Genomic DNA, 23,450 nt, shown 5'->3' with positions numbered 1-23,450 from the left:
TGATAAAAGCTACAACTATGGGTTGTTTTTAGTTGCATTGTGTATGAAATTGCGCACATTTCCATATATAACACTTTATGTAACGGCTAATTTGAAATGGTGCAAACATTATGACAATCGCACGTATGATTTTTTCGGAAGAGTTACTGCGCAGACGTAAGGAAAAAGTTTTTTTCATAAATTCACCATAAATCGAAATATTGTGCTAGAGACTTCCAATTTGTTGCCAAATGAAGGCAAATGATTATATTAATAAAATATAAGAGTTTTAGCTTACAATTGCGTTTTTCGACCATTTCGGTAGAGTCAAAGTTGACCAAAGGTTGAAATTTTGGCACTTATCGTTATTTATATAAAAATATTTCAAAACTGATAAAAGCTACAATCATGAGTATTTTTTTGTTGTATTCTACATGAAATTGCACACATTTTCATATATAATACTCCATGTAACGGCTAATTTAAAATGGTGCAAAAATTATGTCAACGTGACGAAATAATTTCTGAGATGTGTCACTGATACTTTTTAGTGTGACAAGATAGAAATTCACGCTTGCGCGCCCGTATAACGATTATAAACAAAACAACACCTTGATCCATGAACTCCCAGCATCCCCCAAGGCGATTCAAAAATTTTCAGCTAGTAGGCCTATAAGTATTTTTCCGCGAATTTAAAAAAAATATTTTTTATGTCGACGTAAAATATGTCCAATCGGCACCCGACAGACAATTTATCTCGCCGTAAAATACATCCAATAGGTGTTTAAGGGTTAATAGCATAAGCACGTAACATCAGTAACACAAATGTTATAATTCTAAACAGAATAACATTTATTGTGATGATACCATGAATTTTAATACCATGCAAGGCATATATAAATGATAACTATTTCATCAAACTACATATAGGTGTAATTTATTCAATACTGCACATACATAATGGGAGTGATATGGGGTTTAGAGAAAAACTCAGAAATTAATATATCCTGTACAAATCTAGGCTTTGGCTACCACGTACGAATCATCGATAAAAAATGTAACCTTAAATAATACTATCAAAATACTTATAAGATGTAACCTGTGGGAAGTAAAAAAAAATATATACTTATATATATATATATGCTGACACTAGGTAGTTTTGGAAAGTGTTGGGGATAGTTTAAATTTAATTTCCCACAAAGAGAAGGACTATTCAGAGAGAATCATTATTAAATATTAAATATGAGACATGCATACAGACATAGGGACAATCCAATGGAAGCCTTTGCTATAGCCCTGACTGCTTTGTAAGGGATAGTAAAAAAGATTTGTTAAATCCTGATGTGGAAAAAGAAATTGATAAAATCTAAACAGACAGAAATATTTCACAATCAAAATGGACGATACATCTTTGAACCTGTCGACATGGATTTAGGGACTTGTGAGAGATTCTCTAAACAAGCTCTGACTTATAATGACTATCCTGAGTGCATTATTTCAATGGTAATCTATTTAACCTGGGAAAAAGCATGCATCTGAACCTCAGCCTTAAATTAATGAAGGGTTTATATTTGCATATAGATTTCTGTGGATTCGACCGAATATAATCAGTCCTGTACTATCGAAAATACTGCTATAAAACTAAACAAAATGGTGTTAGGAAAAACTTTTCAAGACAACCATGCAAAACAGAAATAAAGAAAAAAATAGACAGGTACCTGTAAAATCAATACCAATAAAGGCATTAATTTCCATTCCACCTTTGATGTAATCCAGAAACGAATATACTTGTCGAACATAGGACGTGTTCACTAAGACTTCACCAGAATTCTTATAGCTGGCACCTTTCTTTCTCTAGAAGTATTATAAAATTATTATTGATAATACCCCTCATCAGTTCAAGGCACTAATATGCTGAAAAGAAAATAATTTTTTCATAGGAACCTATTACCTTTACTTGGCCCTTTCCTGGAATCCATTTGAAATTTCAGTCCCTTTTTTAAACAAAACACAGCATTCAACTGGTAGTTCGATGACTGTGAGGGTAGATCCCTGGATCCTATGATGCAATGGTGTACCACTGCAATCCTAAAGGAAAATATTCCCAGTTTGGATATTATTTCTGGAATTGCTGAGGCCTTCTAGTCTTGGGTTGGACATAGCTTCAGCCCTTGGTAAAGGGCCTGACCTGATTGGGGTATGGTTTCTTTGGTGTAGCTTTTCCTATTGGGTCTAGTCTCAGACTGTGAGAGACCGTTAAATGTGCCTATGGCTGTCACGCCTGGCAATGACAGAGCTCTAGTCATGCCATTAAATGTGCCTATGGCTGTCATGCCTGGCAATGACAGAGCTCTAGTCATGCCTCCTGATATAAGTGCAACCCTGGTCTCCTTTTGAACTTTGGTTGTGACTCAAGGTATAAAAAATTTCCTAGACCTGAAATGGATTTGGCCTTAAGCTGTTGGTCTGTGCATTAGTATAACTCTGGGTGCAATGTCTGGCATGGTGAGAATCTATAGCCACACCACTAAGTGTGACTCCAAGACCCAAAACTGGCACAGTTTGCTACTCTGGTCCTGCAAGTTTGCCTGGTTGTCTTGGATAAAGACACTGGAATAGACAGAGCCAAAAGTGTGCCTAGCAAGGTGCTCCTCAAGACACTAATATGGATTATGACAAACGGAAATAATTAAATCTATGCAATACTTAAATAACATAAAGCATATCTGAGCATGGCTCAACACAAAGAACTTCTGCTAAAACTTAAATGTGATTGGATCAACAGGGTACTGGTGGTAGTGGAGCTTCCACTATCAAGAACTAAAGATATTTTTTTTAAGAAACCCCATTACACATATCTAGCTGATTTCTGTGCTTCTTCTCTGTGTTAGCCAAATGAACTGGAGTTGCACTGATAGAAGCAGGAGTGACACTTGCAACAGAGAGAGTGTGAGGCCCGCTGCTACACCAACACAAATAACAGAAATGGAGTTCTCACCAATGAACAAGAGACTGAGGTCAAGGATTCATATTTGCCCTGGAAATTATTTTTTGTACAGTGCCATCAATAAAAGGTGAAGAATGAGTTGTAACATTAATATTACCACTCTGAAGGTATGGCAGAAAGAATTAAAATAATCAATAAAATTATTACGCAACAAACAAGAACTGACAAATGCTTGATAGCATGGTATTACAAGACTTATGCAGTACCTTATATATAGAGCAATGTAATTAATGCCAAGTGCATACCAGCATAAAAATTATATAGAAGAAGAAGAAGAAGAAGAAGAAGAAGAAGAAGAAGAAGAAGAAGAAGAAGAAGAAGAAGAAGAAAGAAGAGGAAGATATAATTACAGTCTCCTTAGACTATTTAGTAAAAATATACTTTGCTGCCAAAAATCTTTTAAATAAATAAACAGACAATATTAACAACCAAACCATCAACAAGCACAGAAAGCTGTGATTGCAAAATTCAAGAAAAAAATTAGGGTTTGCTAATCTGGAGCAAAGTGACATGAGCAATTGTGGAGGCACAATGAAGAGTGAGAGAAAAAGAACTTACATAGAGCCAGAAGTACCCTTATCCAAAATCTTAAAGGCAGTAACAGCAGAAAAAGTAATTTCAAGGAAAAGTAACTTATCATATGTTTGCTTATTTAAGAGTTGACCTAAAAAATAATAGTTATAAATACAAAAACAGCAAACTTGAAATGTTACAAAATTATTCCTTCTGATCAAATATAAGAAAGCCAGTACTGTCTTACATGAAAATTTCCGCAAGCTGCATACATCAAGCAACTCACAACTTCACTGACTAGTTGCTAAATCAATGATTATTCAGTAATATCCCCTGCCAACTTCAGACATCACGCAATCACCACCCACCTTATTGGATAATTGATTAACCACTAATTATACAAGACATGGAAGCTCATGCCTGGACAAAAAATATCTAAAAATCACAACAAATAAGAAGAACAACAATAGCTGCTCCAGAGGATCTACGACCCATCCACTTATTCACAGTACTACTGACTACTTTTTATAGAGGGATTGAATGATCAGGGATGGATTCCACCTCCAGGAGAAGGCTAATTATGAGTAATGGGTTGTTGTGAAACCATATCCAACTTTTTTTAATAATACAAATTTGTTAGTAGTTATAAATATGCCACATTGATGGTCTTAACGAATCTCAACTTTCCATTCTCAGTTCAAAAGAATATATATACAAGTACTATATATGAATTTCAGAAACTTGCAGTAGCCTTGTTACTAGCTATTAAAATGACAAATTTTCTAAGACAATTTGTATTTTTCATAGCTACAAACCTGAGGTCTTAAAAATAGGATAATTTCTAGAGCCTAGCTGGATCCGGTTAAAAATCAGATGAAAGCAAGGAATCTTATGATATCTGGCAACGCAAGCGTAGCTCGGGTGAGGATTGGTCAAAGACGACGCCACTACGTCAGTCTTTCCCAACTCAGGATGACTTACCTAAAAGAGGGGCGGTTAGAGGCGGGCAGTATAACGTCAAGACCTCAGGTTTGTAGCTATGAAAAATACAAATTGTCTTAAAAATTTCTCATTTGTTCATACGCAAACAAACCTTTGTTCTTAACAATAGAATAGACTCATACTTGGAAGAAGGTATAAGACATTTTAGAGGTATAAGACATTTTAGACCGGCTGGGGGCCTACCCACCAGTCCAACTCTCAAAAGGAATGGTTTTTGGAGAGTGACTGAAGCCCGTTGAGAAGCTAGATAAATTAATATCTAACCACTCAGAACCTGAGTGATGTACAATGATATATGGGATAACCATTGTATAGGGAACCAAAGAGAAACTTTGACTGTCCAATAACAAACCAAGACACCAGGGTTTGTATTACCCCAACCCCTCCTTGCCAAGGAGTGGAGCATATGCTACCAAATAGCGGGTAAGATATTTGTATATTGCACGACCACAATATAAATATGACTACCTTACTCACCTGTATCAGACCAGTCCAGCAAATGACATGTCTATTCCTTAAACCGCCCGAAGGAAGAAAGAAAGGTACAAGAGAAAGAAGGAGACCAGCCAACTCACTCATTCTCTCATCCACACAAATCATCTTAGGTAAGATACAAAGGTGTCCTGTTAAGGGCAATCATGAGTTACACAACCTGTTGGGCAGCCACCACAGGACCCAGGGGAAACTTGTCCATAGATCTGTGGGCAACATCCTTAAGATAGAAGGAGGTGAATGTGGACTGGCGTAACCAAGTACCAGCGCTCAGCACTCTATGTACAGCCAAGTTCTATTTGAGAGCCAGAGAGGGACCAATACCCCTAATGTCATGCGCTCTAGCCTGCACAGACTTCGTGGTGGAATCATCAAGAGTCAGGTATGCCTGTCTAATGGCTTCCCGTATCCAAAAAGAGGTTGTATTCTTAGACACCTCTTTCTTTGTACAGCCTGTGCCAACAAAAAGTCTGCGGCAGCCTGGTCTAAGGTGCCGAGTCCTTTTAAGATAGCAACGCAGGGCCCAGACAGGTCACAACAGAAGCTCTTGAGCATCACCACCCACAAAGTCAGTCAGTGATGGAATGGAAAACAAAGTGAACCTGTCATCATGCACAGAGGGATTTTGGGTCTTGGCCATGAATTCTGGGACAAATTCGAAGGACATCAACCCCCAACCCCTGGTGTGCTTCACATCATAACTCAGACCGTGGAGCTCTCCTACCCTCTTGGAAGATGCCAAAGCCAGAAGGAAAACTGTCTTGAGCGTCAGGTTCCTGTCAGATGAGCGACACAAGGGCTCATATGGACTCTTAGTGAAGCTCTTAAGAACCAAGGAAACATCCCACATCGGAGGCTTGAGCTCTCTAGGAGAACTCGACTGCTCAAACCCCTTAACTAGCAGGGAAAGTTCCCAGGAAGAGGAGACGTCAATACCCTTAAGGCGTAACACCAAACTCAGGGCCGTCCTGTAGCTCTAATGGCGGAAACGGACAAACGTTTCTCGTCTCTGAGGAAGGTTAAAAAGTCTGCTACTCGCTGAAAAGAGGTCGTGAGTGGAGACAAACCCCGTTTACGACACCAATCACAGCAGATCGCCCATTTGCCTTGGTAAACAGCAGAGGTAGACTTTCTAAGACAGTTGGACATATGCCTAGTTGTTCTCTGAGAAAAGCCTCTCGCTCGAAGGAGATACTTGATAGCCTCCAACTGTGAAGAGACAGGGATTCTACTGACAGGTGGGTCTTTTTCTGCATGGGGCTGACACAGGAGATGTCGCCAAGGGGGAATCTCCCTCGGAACCTCTGACAACAATGACAGCAGATCTGGGACTCATTCCACCTGAGGCCACATAAGGGCTACCAAAGTATCTGGAAAAGCTTGTCTGCCACCACTTGATGAAGGGCCCACTCTGTGCCTAGGATCTGATCCCGGTGACTGAGCTTGACTGCGACCACGTTCTGTTTTCCTGGGATATACCTGGCTGAGAGCTCTACCGAATTGCTGACCGCCCACTAGTGAACCTCGACGGTCAAGGCATGAAGTTGACGTGAAACCAGGCCTCCCCGTTTGTTCACATAGGTTACCACCGTGGTGTTGTGCGACATGCGAACGACAGAATGACCCTCTACTTTCCCCCGAAACTCCTTCAGACCCAGGACAGCCGCCTTCAACTCCAAGACGTTGATATGTTGCTGCTTGTCCTCCAAACCCCAAATGCCTGAAACGATGAGGCCGCCAAAATGAGCCCCCAAACCTGCGAGGGAGGCATCCAAGAACAGAAGGAAGTCCGGTGGAAGAGAACGCAGAGGGACACCCTTCAACAGATTCTGGTCGTCCAACCACCAACATAGGTCTTCTCTCACTTCCAGAGACAAAGGAACCATTTACAGGGGAGAGTCCCCCACCAAAGACCAGAATTCTCTCAGTCTCCATTGCAGAGACTGAAGATGAAGACGCCAATGAGGGACCAGCTTCTCCAGGGAAGACAACACTCCCAGAAGAACCTGCCACTGATGAGCTGACTGATGTGACTCTGACAGGAAGTTGCGCGCCACTGCCCGCAACTTCTCCAATCTCTAATCCGATGGGAAAACTTGCCACTGTCGTATTGATGACCATGCCCAGGCAGAGAATCCTTTGAGAGGGTACGAGGTTCGAGTTTTCCTGCTTGACTAATATGCCCAGTTCCAGACAGAACCGAAGTAGACGATCCCTGTCCTGCAGCAGCTTTTCCCTGGAAACTGCCAAGACTAACCAATCGTCGAGGTACCTCAGCAAACGGACCCTGTGAGCATGGGCCTAACTTGACATGAGAGAGAAGACCCTTGTGAACACTTGAGGGGCTGTCATCAGCCCGAAGCACAAGACTTTAAACTCAAAGACCTTATCCCCAAGAGAGAAGTGAAGGAACTTCCTGTACGTGAGATGAACAGGGATTTGGAGGTATGCGTAACCCTTAAGTCTATCGACAGCATGAAGTCGCCTTCCCTCATGGCTGCCAACACTGAGCACAGGGTCTCCATCTTGAACCGTGTCTTCCTGATGAAGTGATTCAAGGTGGATAAGTCGATCACAGGTCTCCATCCTCCCGACGCCTTGTCCAGCATTTTCTGCACTTCCTCCTGAAGAGCCAAGAACTTCAGAGAATCTGGAGGATATGCCTTCCTGAGCTGCGGCTTGTCCGACAGAGGAGGAGAAAAGTCGAATGGCAGTAGGTATCCCACCCGACGGACATCTATCACCCACTTCTCCGCCCCATAACTCTGCCACTTGGCCCAATGGCCCGCCAGGCAGCCCCCACCCAAGGCGCAGGAGAGGGAGAGGCGCCTAACCTACCAACGGCCCCCTTTACCTCTGCCCCTAGGGCCCCTTCTTGGCTTAAAGGAACTCGACGTCTTCGACGGCCTATCAGGCGACGATCTCTGACTGCTGCCGGACAGGGGGAGGAGGAGGAGCCGGACGTCTCCGAGGACGAGACTCCGACTTAGACATGGCCTGGTGCACAAGTCTGTCCTTGGTGTCAGCCCGGCACCATTCTATCGCATTCTCAAGCTCTGTCCGAGGAAACAAAAATTGGGACTCCAACAGATCTCCATTCCTCAATGCCAGCAAGGACTCGGTGTCGAGCGATCTCTCCATCCTAGGCAAAGCCACGTTCCTTTTAATCAGAAGAAGATTAGCTCATAAATTAGCACTGAGGTGAACCATATATGAAAACGCCTTGCCCACGGACTACAACAGACTGGCAAGCGAGGATGCACTCACCAACCCTTCCAGGGACCTGTCAGAAGCTATCTTGGCAATAACCACAGACCAGAAGTCCAGCCAAGAAGCCATCTGCAACTTGGAGGCTGCCGTAGATTCCAATGCAGAGGCATCTTGCAGAGATAAGGACGGAGCCATCAACCTCAACTGATCCAAAGTCAACCCGGCTTCAGGCGAATGACGTCTGGGTTAAGATGGCGTGACAACAAAAAAGCAGAGCTCGTAGCATAGTACTTCCTATGTCTCCTGAGAGGCGGGGGTAGTAGTTTGGTAGAGCCCCTAGAGCGAAGCGAACCGTCCCGGTCCGAAACAGAGGCATTAACCTTCTGCAAGACCGACCGAATGTGCCCCGACAAAGGAAGCTGAAGAGATGATTTGGGGTCCTGAGTAGCTCCCACCAAGGCTTCCAAGCAAGGAAGAGTGTAAGACGACCGAGCCCGAGTCCTATTTTCCAAATTGTTAAACCCACAAATGAGATCAACAACTTTCGAAAAGGAAAACAAAAACTCCTGCGTGTCTCCCTCCTCCTGCTCCAGCAACGGAGACTGACGATGAGAAGGATGTGTAGGCTCCTCTAAGGCACCTTCCCCACCAAAATTAATGGAAGGGTTAGCAGCCAAACCGCCCAAAACCCCAACTAACCTATCTGGGCTGGGTCCATGTGTCGGCTTCCGAGACAAACCTACTATAACACTAGGAACATCACTTACCTCAACAGATGACTCAACATGTCCATGAATGGTCACGGGCGTGGCGGACGTACGTACGTACGTGAGATAGGGGGGAACCCACACTCGAGATCAAAGGAGAATCCCCCAGAGTCAAACTCTTGGAAGCACCAGTGAGAGAGGCAGGCAAACACTCCTGCTGCCCCAACTCCGCGCTCACTACCTTTGACCACTTGACAGGCGTCTCGAGATCCTTATGGTGACGAATAGGCCTTGGAGAAGAAGGAACACTTACATCACGTGCACAGGCAGGGGAGGTTGCAACATGCTCGCGATGTGCATGGACGGGGGAGGTTGCAACACGCTGCCGATGCCCACGGATGGGGGGGGTGGGGGGTGGGGGGGGGTGGGGGGGGGGGGTAACACGTCTGTGATTCAAGGCAGAGGACAAAGTATCCCCTGCAGATCACACACAGGAAGGAGCACTAACACTGCCTGAAACAACAGCACTCTAGGGAACATGTCCGCGTTGTTCCTCCCTCGTAGTCAAAGGAAGGGCAAAGTCCTTAGCCCTCCAAAGCTTGATACCCCGACAGGACGTAAGGGGGGAAGAAGGAGAGGAAGACAGCATTGGTTTCTTATACGCACTCTTCTCAGGAGGCAGGGACGAAGCAACACGTTTCCTACCAGTCCTCCCAACCGATAAGGCAGCCAACTTCACATCCAAAACAGAGTCCAACCTCTGAAGCACTGCCTGGCATATGACCTCAGACTGATGTGACAAGGAAGGGAGATGTAGCGAACTGGGCGGCAGGGATGACGTCACAGCTGAGAAAGGCAGATCAGAGATGACTGGGAGAGACGTCATCGATGTGACTGACGTCACAAGTGGTGGTGGTGACGTCACGGCTTCCCCTCGGTGCGAGGGGGAATCAGATGCCACTGGCAGAAGAATACACAAAGACGAATTCCGTGACGTCATTATAGGGGCTGACACTCCGACTTGAAGAAGCGGCAGCAGACACTGGCGGAGCAATACAAGATGGCCGACTTCTGCTACCCACGAAGACGAGGCCGGGAGGAGGGGGGATGGCCTGGCCAGACTGGGTAGGGGGTGCAAGCCTCCACAAAATGCACTAGCAACCCCTCCAAGGACGACGGACCCCCTGGCCCGAGCGTCTTCCAAATCGCCGCCATTTTGGACGCCTCCAACCCTGGAAGAGAAGAGATTAATGAAAAAGCCTCATCCTTCTCGGGAATCAAATAAACTCCCGAGGAAGAAGGGGCTACATTACAAACATTAGCCTGGTGGCCTCCCGATACTTCCATCGATGATTCAATGGAAGAAACGGAAGGAGACGCAGGAACAACGCTACTATGGGGGTTGACAACTGCAGGAGATGAAACATCGGGAAGAGGCGAAAAGCCTTCCCAAGTAGGAAGAGTCGAAACCCTCCAATGTTCTCTCTTGCCATAAAACGACCTCCACTGCCCCTTAGGCCATGCCCGGCATTCCGTGCAAGGATTCGTGATAGTACAAAAATTAGAACGACCCCTACTGCACGTTATGTGAGGGTCAGTTGCTGCTGAAGCCAGAAAACGAGAACATGGAAAACCTGGAACTCTGGGGCACATACACTGACACTGAGAAGGAGCAGAAGTCATAATATCAGCCAAACACATGCACACACACACTAAACACAAGCGAAACAGGCTATGAACCAGGAAAAGGCCAAGAGAGGTTAACACGACTCGCCCAGGGGGTCAAAGAAAAGACTGGCGTAACAGCATCGTCCTTGACCAATCCTCACCCGAGCTACACATACGTTGCCAGATATCACAAGATTCCTTGCTTTCATCTGCTTTTTAACCGGATCCAGCTGGCCGCTAGAAATTATACTATTGTTAAGACCGAAGGTTTGTTCGCGCATGAACAAATGAGAGAACAAGCGGGCAACATTTCTATATATTTTTACCAATCAATACCTGAAATAGGGTAACTTTCAGAATTCAATGACATACATCTACAGTGGTCCACAAAGCCATACAATACCCTTCAGCTGCAGTATCTCTAATGAAGTAAAATAAAAATACAGTACTACACAAAATATATATAATGTATAAGTAACATAAATTTGATACTTCCAGTAACTGCAGTCATCCAGTGTAGCCATAACATATAAGTATCAAAGTGTTTCATCCACAAAATTACTGGTAAGATGAAACCTGTCATAATATTCTATAAAAAGGCAAAACCTACCAGAATCAGATTTAGAACAGAGTGAAGAATAAAGAAACCTTTTAGGCAAAACTTTCTCTAAGCTAATTTGTCATAAACTGTAAACTACTTTAATAAAGATAAGCAAGGGTAAATATTTATGGCTAAAACTGCTGCAGCAATGATGAAATGGTTTAAATTCATAATACAAATATATAAAACATACAGACGAAAAACTAGTCAGCAGGTAATAAGCAACCAAGTAGCTAGCTCTTAAACACCATGGTAAAAAGTGTGTAAAATTAATTCATAAACGAGCTGACTCACCTACTGATTGTATCTAATACTGTATATCACTCATAAATCATTATCATTTACTGCCATTAAGACTTAATGAAAACATAGAAGTGCAGAAAAATATAATGTTAACTGGAACACTTGGAGTAGTACTACGACAAAACCCCTTCAATAACAATGAAAAACTACTACTTAGGATGTCATCAAAATAATTCTTATGCCAAACAAAAGAAAGCCATTCTAATGAATAAAAATGATATTGTTAAACTACAATAAAGTTTTGTACATACTTACCTGGCAGATATATACTTAGCTATAGTCTCCGACGTTCCCGACAGAATTTCAAATCTCGCGGCACACGCGACAGGTAGGTTAGGTGGTCTCCCTTACCCGCCGCTGGGTGGCGGATGTACGAACCACTCCCGTAGCTTGTCAGATTTTTCTCTTCCACCTGTCTCCTGAGGGGAGGCTGGGTGGGCCATTAATCGTATATATCTGCCAGGTAAGTATGTACAAAACTTTATTGTAGTTTAACAATATCATTTTTGTACATGAACTTCCCTGACAGATATATACTTAGCTGATTGGCACCCTTGGTGGAGGGTAAGAGACAGCTAAATAATACAGGTAAGACGGGAAACAACTAATGTTGTAGGATATAACAACCTTGGTTCTCACCTTTTCAGGATGAAGACTTCATAGATACTGTCTCTGAGTCTGCATTGCCTGGAGAGCTACAGCTAGGACGTGACCTTGATGCTGAAAGACTCTCGGATCTACCACTGGGATATGTGATCCCCTATTGTGGTAGAATCCAAGTCGGATACTGTTAGAGGGACCTTGTCCGCTTACCTAACAGATCCTTACCACTACCTCTGCAAGGAGCCAAAACCCACCAGACCACCTAACCAAAATACAAAGGGTTAATATTACGACAAAAAGAGGTGCCTCCTGCAACCTCTTTCAGACCACCAAAAAACAACAATATAAAATAAAGGGTAACATATAAAAAATTTACACAGGATAAGTTTCAGCTCCCTGCCCCAGCACCGAATCCGCCGATACGAAAGGACCCAAGGCGAAGCATTTATCATATGTGATTTTTACATCACGTAGGTAGTGGTTTGCGAAAACCGATTGGCATCTCCAAAAAGTCGCCTCCATCAAGTTCCGCACAGACATATTTTTCTGAATGCAAGCGAAGTTGCGATGGCTCTCACCTCGTGAGCTTTCACTTTCAGTATTTTAAAATGTTCTTCCTTACAAGCAACATGTGCCTCTGTAATAAGGCTTCTCAGAAAAAAGGAAAGAGCATTCTTCGACATGGGCCGAATGGGGTCCTTTACAGAGCACCAAAGCACATCTTGATTAGCCTTAAGTTGTTCCTTCCTCTTAAGGAAATACTTCATAATTCTCATAGGGCAAAGAGTTCTTTCAGGCTCTTCCCCTACTAGAAAAGATAAACTACGAACTTCAAAGCTCCTGGGCCAAGGCCGTGATGGGTTTTCATTCTTTGCAAGGAAATTTGGAAGAAACGAACACACCATAGAATCTTCCTTAAACCCTACATTGCCCTCGATAGCTTGGAGCTCACTCACTCTCTTAGCTGTAGCTAGGGCCAAAAGGAAGATGGCCTTCTTCGTCAGATCCTTGAAAGAGGCTAAGCCAGGAGGTTCGAATCTAGACGAGCCAAGGAATTGTAGAACTATGTCTAGATTCCAGTTTGGTACTACATAGAGGACGCTTAATGGTTTCAAATGATCTAATAAGATCGTGCAAATCCTTATCATCGGATATCTTTAAGCCTCTATGCCGAAATACCGCCGCCAACATACTGCGGTATCCCTTAATAGTTGACACAAGCAGATGACATTCTTCTTTGAGGAAAATAAGGAAATCCGCAATTTGGGTCACAGAGGTACTGGAAGAGGAAATGTTCTTCCTCTTGCACCTACGTCTGAAGACATCCCACTTTGACTGGTATACACGCACGGTGGAAGGTCTCCTCGCTCTTGCGATTGCTTTAGCAGCTGTTGCTGAAAAGCCTTTCGCTCTGACCAAACTTTGGACAGTCTGAAGCCAGTCAGACTGAGAGCGAGGAGATTTTTGTGGTACCTGTCGAAGTGGGGTTGTCTGAGTAGATCGCTCCTTAGCGGGAGCGATCTTGGAACGGTCCACCAACCATTTCCCAATACCTCTGTGAACCATTCTTGGGCCGGCCAAAAGGGAGCGATTAAGGTCATTCTCGTTGAATCGGACTCTACGAACTTCTTGATGGTTAGCCCCAGGGATCTTGAAGGGGGGAAATGAAACGAGTAGACGTCGAGTCCGTTCCAATCTAGAAGAAGAGCATCTATTGCTAATGCCCTGGATCCGATATCGGAGAGCAGGTAAGGATACCAGCCTCTTTGTTCTTTGAACGTGGCAAAGAGGTCTATGTGTGTGGCCTGCCCCATAACTTCCACAGGCTCTGGCATACATCCAGATGAAGGGTCCACTCTGTGGGAAGGACCTGATCATTTCCTGATGAGGAGATCTGCTCTTTACATTCCTTTCTCCCTGCACGAACCTGGTGAGAAGCTTGATTCCTCTTTCTTCTGCCCACAGAAGAAGGTCTCTTGCTGTCTCGTACAGGGAGAAGGAATGCGTCCCCCCTGTTTCCTGATATATGCCAGAGCTGTAGTGTTGTCCGCGTTGACCTGCACTACCGATCTTCTGACTTTGGGCTCGAAAGCCTTCAGAGCCAACCACACAGCCATCAACTCCTTTCTGTTGATGTGCCAGGCTACCTGGTCCCCCACCCAGGTACCTGACACTTTGCTGGTTCCCAGAGTTGCCCCCCACCCCGTGCCACGCGTCGGAGAACAACACCAGGTTGGGGATCTGGGATTGAAGAGACAGTCCCTTCGCAAAGAGTGGGATCTGTCCACCATAAGAGATGTTTCTTGATGTCCTGGGATAACGACAGGGAGAACGTCAAATCCTGAGAACGACGACTCCAATTCCGATGAAGAAAGAATTGTAGCGGTCTCAGGTGCAACCTTCCTAGGGAAATGAAGGGAAACCGAATTGCTCCAGCGAGGAGAGCGTCCCCAGCAGACTCATCCACTCCCTCACTGTGCATACTTCTTTCCCTAAGAAGGTTGTTACTCTCTCGAATCCTCGGGCTATCCTTTCCTGAGAGGGAAAAGCCCGAAAACTCAGAGAGTTCATCTGTATCCCGAGATACACACACTCTTGCTCGGGAATTAGTGACGACTTCTTTTGAAATTGACGAGAAGTCCCAAAGCCTTCGTCAATTCTAAGGTTACTTGTAAGTCCTTCAAACAACGATCTTCTGAATTGGCCCTTATTAGCCAATCGTCGAGGTACATGGATATCCTCACCCCTCTCAAATGAAGCCATTGAGGCCACATTCCTCAAAATCCCCTGTGCAACACTTGAGGGCCGTCGAGAGGCCGAAACACAGAGCCCTGAACTGAAAAATTTTCCCCCCCATCATGAATCTGAGAAACTTCCTCGAGGAAGGATGGATCGGTACGTGGAAGTAAGCGTCTGTAAATCCAAGGAAACCATCCAGTCCCCTGGACGAAGTGCTGCTAGCACTGAAGAAGGCGTTTCCATCGTGAACTTCTTCTTTTCTACGAAGAAGTTCAGGGCGCTTACATCCAACACCGGTCTCCATCCCCCTGAGGACTTCTGAACTAGGAAAAGGCGGTTGTAGAAGCCCGATGAAAGATGGTCTGTCACTAGTTCGATCGCCCCCTTCTCCAGCATCTGATCTACTGCTGATGGAGAGCTTGATTCATGATGGGGTCTCTGTACCTGGCCGTCAGTTCCCTTGGGATGGTCGTCAAGGGAGGTCTTTCGACGAAAGGGATGAGGTAAACCTCTCCTCAAAATAGACAGGGTCCAAGGATCTGCCCTTTTTGGGCCCAGACTTCTGCAAACTCTAAGAGTCTGGCGCCCACCGTTGTTTGAAGGACTTGCAAGTTATTTGGGGTCTTTAACAGACTTGGCGAAAGTCTTACCCCTTCTTGAAGGTCTACGACTCTAAACGTAGAGGTTCTTGATGAAGATGCCCCTCGAAAGGGTTCTCGAACACTTGCCTTTTCCTTCTTAGCCTTGGTAGGGAAGGAAGGGCGAGGTTTTCTTGCCGACTGTGCCAAAAGGTCCTGGGTGGCTTTGGCCGAAAGTGACCTCGAAATGTCCTGCACTCGATGTTTCGGGAACAACTGACTAGACAGAGGAGGGCAAAAAGCAAAGAAGACCTCTGAGCATGGGGAGACCGACTTCGTTAAGAAGGAACAATAAACCGACCTCTTCTTCACGATCCCGGCCCCATAAAGGGAGGCGATTTCACTCGCTCCGTCTCTTACCGACTTGTCCATACAAGACAAAAAACACATAAGATCTTCTGGCGAATTGACTCTGGCACTTCAATTTTCTTGGCTAGGACTCCCAACGACCAATCAAGGAAGTTAAATACTTCTAGCACTCTAAACATACCTTTGAGCATATGATCCAATTCATTCATTGCCCAAGTCGTCTTAGCAGAGTTAAGGGCAGTTCTCCTTGTCGAATCTACCAGCGCTGAAAAATCCGAATCAGCCGAAGACAGTAGACCCAATCCTAAGGGCTCTCCTGTTTCGTACCAGAAACCAGGACGTCCTGATAACTTCGAAGGAGGAAAAGCGAACATCGTTTTCCCCGCTTCTTCTTTGGAAGCCATCCAGGAACCAAAACTCCTCAGTGCCTTCTTCATTGAAAGAGTTGGCTTCATCCTCACACAAGAAGAACTCTTCGCTGTCTTCGCCGTTGAAAAAAGTGAGTGAGGAGAAGGAGGAGCCGTAGGAGTTAGGGAATCCCCAAAAACTTGTAAAAGTAGCTCTGTAAGCTTCTTGTAAGAAGAGACAGCAGCAGAAGTGTTCGGTTCCTCATCGAACCTTCTAGGACGTCTTGTCGAGGCGAGCGCGGAAGATCCTTAGGTGACGAAGGGATCCTAGTAGGAGTTGAGCGAGAGGTTGGAGAACGCCCTCTCTTAGAAGAGTTCACATCCACTGGAGAACGATGAGAAGATCTGGGATGTCTACGATGAGACTCCCTCTTCGAGGTATACGGAATCTCAGCCGAAGGAGAGGTAGGGCTCCACTCCGAGAATCCTCGGAAATATCCACAGGGCGCTTACGAGGAGGCGAGTGCCTACTATAATCTATGCGCCTATCCTGAGGCGAGCGGCTGCAAGGAGAAGAGCGCCTATCGAGAGCAGAGCGCTTGCGCAGCTCTCCATACCTGTCCAGTTGCGTACGATCAACGGAAGTTCGACTGGAGGCGAAATCGCCTACTAGGAGAAGGCTGCTTGCGAGACTCTTGACGTCTAACAAGAGGGTAACATTCAGGAGAAGGGCGCTTCAAAACTAACGAGCGCTACTTGGAGAAGGGCGCTTCCGGGATTCCTGGTGCCTACCAAGAGACAAACGGTCAGGAGAAGTCGCCTAGAAGCGGTTGAGAGCGCCCTACACGGAGAAGGGCGCTTGAAATCTTGTTTTGTCTGCCCCTAGGAGAATAATCAGGAGTATGACGCCTTAAAAGAGACGAGCGCCTACTAGGAGATCTATGTGCAGTAGGCTCTTGGCGCCTCGACTTGCGAGGGAGCGGCTAACAGTAGGCCCGTCTATCATGCACACGACCTCCTACCAGACTCTAGATGCCTGTCAGGAGAGAAGTCACGATCCGACACTCGAGGAGATGACATCTGGAAGAAGAACGCCTACTTGTATAAGGGCGCCTTCTAGAATCTTGAGGCTGCTGAGGAGAAGTCTACGCGAGGGAGTTGAAGAAATAGCGTGATGAGCAGGTGCAGTGCGCTTACCGGAAGCGGAATCCAATCTGGAGAAAAAACTTCTTTCTCCATAGAGCGTTCCTACCGATGTTTGGCGCCTTGAAATCGAAAGAGAGTCCAGGCGAGCGGGGGCGCTCACGCGAGCGGGGCGCTCCGCGAGCCCCCCCTTCATACCGACAAACCTCCCCATATGAAGGAGAACGATCCTCTGAAGAGCGAGGCGCCTAGATCTCTTGATCGGAAGAGAAACGTCCTTCTTCCTACGTGATCTAACTGCTAGAGAGTCTGCTAGCGCCAGTGATCTGAGCTTGAAGTCCCGCGAGTACTCTCGTAGGAGAATCTGTTGTTCTTCCTCGAAAAAGGGCCGGCGCGGAGCGCGAGAAGAAGACGTCAGGAATTCTTGGGTTTCTTCGCCTCCACCGACGATTCTTCCGGGAAAACCTCCAGACTAGAAGCCAAAGGACTGCAGGGAGCCTTCCAAGCCCTCTTCAACGGGCGCGACGCATCCGTGGAGTTCCAACCTCTCTTCGGAGAGGGAGACGAAGAGAGGAGAAGCATTGGCGTAGGAGCTCCTTCTTGTAGCGATCCGAGGCAGCCTGGGAGCGTACTTCAGGATCTGCCGAGGGGACGCCTGACCGGTGGGGGCTCTCCCTAGCCCTCCTGCGGCTTTCGACTTTCCTACTCCACTGGAACTGGGAGTCTGGAAGAGGTCTAGGCCTAGAGGCACTAAGGAGCCCGGTCAGACGCACCCTCCACAACACTGGGGACACTGCACTGATCACTACACTCTCCTTACCTTCCAACTGACGAATCTTCTGATCCATAGAACGAATCGTGGCTTTCAGAGCTGCCGCCTCCGAAGGCGAATCTTCGGCTTCGGTGCGGGGAGCCGGGGCTGCCACTTGGGAAGAAGGTTCTAATTCTACGTTAGTACTATTAGGATCCACATCCAACTCACTCATTCTAGATCTGCTAGAACTTCTAGAGGAAGCCTTACGCACTCTATCACGTTCCAACTTCCTAACATAAGAAGAGAGAGCCTTATATTCTTCTTCATACAATCCCTTACATTCACTACAAGGTTAGCAAAAGAACATTATTCCCCATGATTCGCAAACCGTGTGGGGTCTACCGAAGCTTTCGGCAACCTCACTTTACCATCCTTCATTCAGCAAACCCTAAACAAAACCGAAGTTTTAACTACTGAATCTAGGTCAGACATCGTTAAAGAAAATCCAAATCAAAATCAAACCGGTCCACAACAGCGTATGCCAAGCCAAACAAGGCGAATACGTCACCAAAAGAAGTCCAAATTAACTCCAGGCAAGCGAGAATCGAAAAACTATCGAGAGGAACCGACAACAGTTGTTATCGTTCCCGCGACAGAGAAAAATCTGACAAGCTACGGGAGTGGTTCGTACATCCGCCACCCAGCGGCGGGTAAGGGAGACCACCTAACCTACCTGTCGCGTGTGCCGCGAGATTTGAAATTCTGTCGGGAACGTCGGAGACTATAGCTAAGTATATATCTGTCAGGGAAGTTCATGTACAAAAACCTGCATGATCAAAGAACTGAATTAAATAATTATGGATAAAATCATCCAAATGTCTAGTAAATGGAAAGTCTTGATACCAATAGGCCACATAATTGAAAAAGAAGCTTTCTGCACTCTGGGATACTGTACTAATTATACAAGATCCACAAAAACCATGCACTGTTCTGCCAACCAGCAGACATGTTCTTTAGGATATGGGATAGAATGTCTGAGATTTGAAAAGACCATACATTTGACATACAGTGGTACTTCGTTTGTTGAACGTTTCTTATGTCGAACATTCTGTTTTCTAATTAAATTTTCGAGAAAAATTTGTATCGTTTGTCGAACAAAAGGATAAAACATTTCAATTTCAATTTAGCATAAAAGATGTACAAAATCATACGTCACTGCAGTGACATTATGTGCAGCTGACTTGAGACTGAACGAGGTAGCGTTGATATTGAAGAGAGAAGGAGAAGTTAAAATATTACTGTACGTATGATAAAACAATTACAATTCACATAAAAAAAAGGGAATTTCACCATAAATTAAATATAATGATAAATTATGAAAACAATCAAATGTAATACAGAAACGATAAAAATATAAAAACAAAGGCCTCAATTGAGCCAATGTTCCATGCGCCAAGTGAGATGGTATAGTTTAACCATATTCAACAAAATAGTAAATGAAAGAACAAAGCTTTTCACAATAAAATTGAGCAAAAAACATTAACAAAATCATTTGTCAGCTAACTTGAGATAGAGGGAGGGAGTGTTTATATTTATGAGGAATAATGAACGAATAATTTTAAGTTTTCATGCGTCGTGATATTGTTGAGGAGAGAAGAGGAGAAAGTAAAATCTTTACTATTATAAGTACGTAAAAGTTGTACCAATTCACAAAAAAAATCAAATGTTATTTCACAATAAACTTAACATAATAATAAAACATGAAAACAATTAAATGCAACACAGTATACAAAAAAAAAAAAAAATGTCTTACTTGAGCCAGTGTTCGGTGCACTGAGTAAGACGATAGAAAGAGAGGGAAGGGATAGGGGTGGTTTTTTGGGTGGAAGATGGGGTTCTGCTTCCTACTGACTTACCAACTGGGCTGGGATGATTATTCACCCATTCTTTCAACTACACTCGATTTGCCTAAATCACTTCTTTTTGTTATAGTAAAATACCCATCTAGTGATAATTACTTCTTACAATTTTTTACTGCTGTAAAAGTAGCTCAGCTCATAATGAAAACACTGGCACCACGTTCAGTTTCTGCATGCCTTCGACTGTTTGTTTAAACGACCGCCTCATGAAAAGTTATCTAATCTCTCTTTCCATTTCTTGCACTCTTTACTTATTACTTATTTGTTTGAAAAATCCTCATGTTTATTTTAGTTTTTGCCGTTTGCCAACAGTAAGTCGATGTATTATGGGATAATTAATCTCTCATGCACTTAAGATCAAAGTGTAAACATGTCAACATTCATACACTCTGATTGCTCTCTCTATGAGACACAATCGGGCAAACACACTATCAATTCTTTTGATTATCCTTGTAAAATGTGAATAAAACTGATTTTTTTATCAACCTTTGTCTACTATAACCATTCCGGTTTTCTCAATGGGTTCCCATCTCTCCTCCCTCCATCCCAACCATCCGTGCGCCATTTTCACCAAACTGTTCGTAAATCGTACATGGAAACAGAATTTTTTGAAAATTTTACTTCATATAATGTACTGTTTTATTACTTTACACTCTTAATTTAACTTTTGAACACAATAATGAAAGGAAAAAATGTGAAAAGGGTTTTTTTTGGGGGGTTGGAATAAATTATCCTGATTCCCTTTATTTCTTATGTGGATTTTTTTTTCTTTTTTCATATTTCGAACAAATCGCATTTCGAACAGCCTCCTGGAACGGATTAAGTTCGTAGTCTGAGATACTACTGTAAGTGCAAATAATGAGTCTGTTGTGAACAAATTTATCTGTTGCTTGATTTACATACAAAAGCACTGCCATATTAAGAAAGGCTACATGATAAATTAGTATAGAAATGGTGGCAGAGGATTAAAGAAAGATTTGTGATGATATGAAATTTCTAAACAGCATGGCCAACACTGCATATTAGTTAAAATCTCAATGTTTAGATTCAACAGATATCTATGTTAGTACAGTAATGGATCTATGAGCACTATCAATTACAATATCAACTCTTCTTGATACAGAGACTAAAAAGAAATACATAAAAAAAGGAAGAATCTACAAAATTCAAACAATTTTACTATTTCTAACATTACCAAAATATCTAATCTCTATATCTTAAGAATTGTCCCACTGTATTCGATATAACTACTGCTTTATCCTAAAATACAGTACCTGGCCAGTTTGTGGACAGCAACAAGAAAGAAGTGACTCAAAACCCTGGTAAAAGATAATTTACTAGTAATTCTTATAAAACACAAGGGACTCAAGTGCTTAGTCAAGCAACCACAAAAATAAATCTGACAAGCAAGGACAGGTAAATTTTTAATTTTGAAGTGATTTCAATGCTTCATAACATACAAACTGTGGTGCCTCTCAAATCAAACCCTAACAAGATGGTTGATTAAATATGTAGCTGTCTCCAGACAATAAACCTGTGAAGTAACTTTGTGAGAGCACTGTACATAAAAAAAAATGATATTGTTAGTATACAATAAAGTTTTGTACATACTTACCTGGCAGATATATACTTAGCTTAGGTCTCTGACGTCACGACAGAAAATTCAAAACTCGCGGCACACGCTACAGGTAGGTCAGGTGAACCCTTTCTTGTCAGGTTATTTTCTTCCACCTGTCTCCTGAGGGGAGGCTGGGCGGGCCATCAATCGTATATATCTGCCAGGTAAGTATGTACAAAACTTTATTGTATACTAACAATATCATTTTTGTACATGAACTTCTCTGCCAGATATATACTTAGCTGATTGACACCCTTGGTGGAGGGAAAGAGACACATACTTACTTAGAAAGTGGGGACAACACATGTTAAAGGAATACATAATATAAACCTCTGGTTCTTACCTGATTTAGGCAGAAGACTTGATAGTAACTGTCTATTAGTCTGCGTTGCCTAAAGAGTCTCAGCGAAGGCGTGACCTATGGCTGAAGAACTCTTTGGGTCTACCAATGGGAACTGAGTCCACTTACTTGGCAGAATCCAAGCAGGATCTGGTCAATGGGGATCAACCCGCTTACATGCCAGAGCCTATCACTACCAATTGCAAGGAGCCTCAAGCACAACCGATCACCTAACCAAATACTAACATTAGTATACGAAAGAAGGAGCTGCCTCCTGCAACCTCCTTCGTACAACAAAAAAACTCAAACTTAAAACTAACAGGGAAAAAGGATTAAAAAGGATGTGTTTCAGCTCCCTGCCCCAGCACTGAATCCGCGATACGTAAGGGCCTAGCCCCAAAACACTTATCATCGTAATCGATACGTCCCGTAGGTAGTGATTAGAGAAGACTGATTCACACCTCCAAAAAGTGGCCTTCATAAGGTTTTTGTAATGACAAATTCTTCTTGAAAGCCAAAGACGTCGCGATGGCCCGTACTTCCTGCGCCTTGACTTTCAGAAGGTTAAACTGTTGCTGATTGCAAGAAGTGTGTGCTTCTCATAAGAATATTCCTGATAAAGAATGAGAGTGCATTTTTGGATAAGGGCCTACTGGGGTCCCTTACAGAGCACCAGAGATTGCTCTCATTAGCAGCAAGTCTTTTCTTCCTCTGAAGATAATATTTCAGGCTTCTCACCGGGCAAAGAGATCTCTCCTCTTCTGTCCCAACTAAGGAGGATAAGCTTTTGATTTCAAAGCTCCTGGGCCACGGCGAAGAAGGGTTTTCATTCTTGGCTAGGAAAGCCGGAAGAAAAGAGCAAACCGCGGAGCCTCCTTGGAAACCTACCTCACCTTCTAGAGCCTGCAGCTCGCTGACCCTCTTCGCTGACGCTAACGCACAGAGAAAAAGAGTCTTCATCGAAAGGTCTCTGAACGAAGCAGCATGGGCAGGTTCGAACCTTGAGGACCTCAGGAAGAGCAGCACGACATCTAGATTCCAGCTAGGCACTAAGGAGGAGGTTCTTTAACCGTTTCAAACGATCTGATTAAATCATGGAGGTCCTTGTCCTCAGATATGTTTAATCCTCTATGACGAAAAACTGAGGAAAGCATGCTCCTGTATCCCTTGATGGTGGAGACAACCAACCCGCATTTTTCCTCAGGAAGATAAGGAAAATCTGCAATACTGAGTCACAGAGGTACTGGAGGAGGAAACTTTATGAGTCCTGCACCAGCGTCGAAAAACATCCCACTTCGACTGGTAGACTCTTAGATGTGGAAGGTCTACGTGCATTGGCAATAGCCCTTGCAGACTTGCCGAAAAGCCCTTAGCTCTGACGAGACCCTTGATAGTCTGATCCAGTCAGACTGAGAGCGGGGAGGTTTTTTTGTGAACCTGTCGAAGTGGGGCTGTTTGAGCAGATCGACTCTTAGAGGTAGGGATCTTGGGACATCCACCAGCCATTCCAGTACCTCTGTGAACCATCGTGGGCGGCCAGAACGGAGCTATCAACGTC

General features: G+C 44.1%; 1 protein-coding gene across 4 annotated transcripts in view; it reads right to left on the bottom strand.

Annotated features, from left to right (window-relative positions):
• The window catches only part of LOC135200448 (copine-8-like), a 95,143-nt gene that overhangs the window by 43,869 nt on the left and 27,824 nt on the right, over positions 1-23,450 (bottom strand). For 3 of the 4 annotated variants that reach the window (XM_064229093.1, XM_064229096.1, XM_064229094.1), the window contains exons 4-5: positions 21,209-21,253; positions 1,698-1,833 (exon numbers count right to left, since the gene is read on the bottom strand). In XM_064229093.1, coding sequence (XP_064085163.1) covers positions 1,698-1,833; positions 21,209-21,253 — 181 coding nt within the window. The remainder of the gene's footprint in view (positions 1-1,697; positions 1,834-21,208; positions 21,254-23,450) is intronic. The other variant, XM_064229095.1, reaches the window with a different exon arrangement.

This window comes from Macrobrachium nipponense, chromosome 26, assembly GCF_015104395.2.
Source record: "Macrobrachium nipponense isolate FS-2020 chromosome 26, ASM1510439v2, whole genome shotgun sequence".
In the NCBI taxonomy this organism is placed as follows: Eukaryota; Metazoa; Arthropoda; class Malacostraca; order Decapoda; family Palaemonidae; genus Macrobrachium; species Macrobrachium nipponense.
The sequence above is the reverse complement of the archived record's forward strand: the minus strand, read 5'-3'. Positions and strand labels throughout refer to the sequence as shown.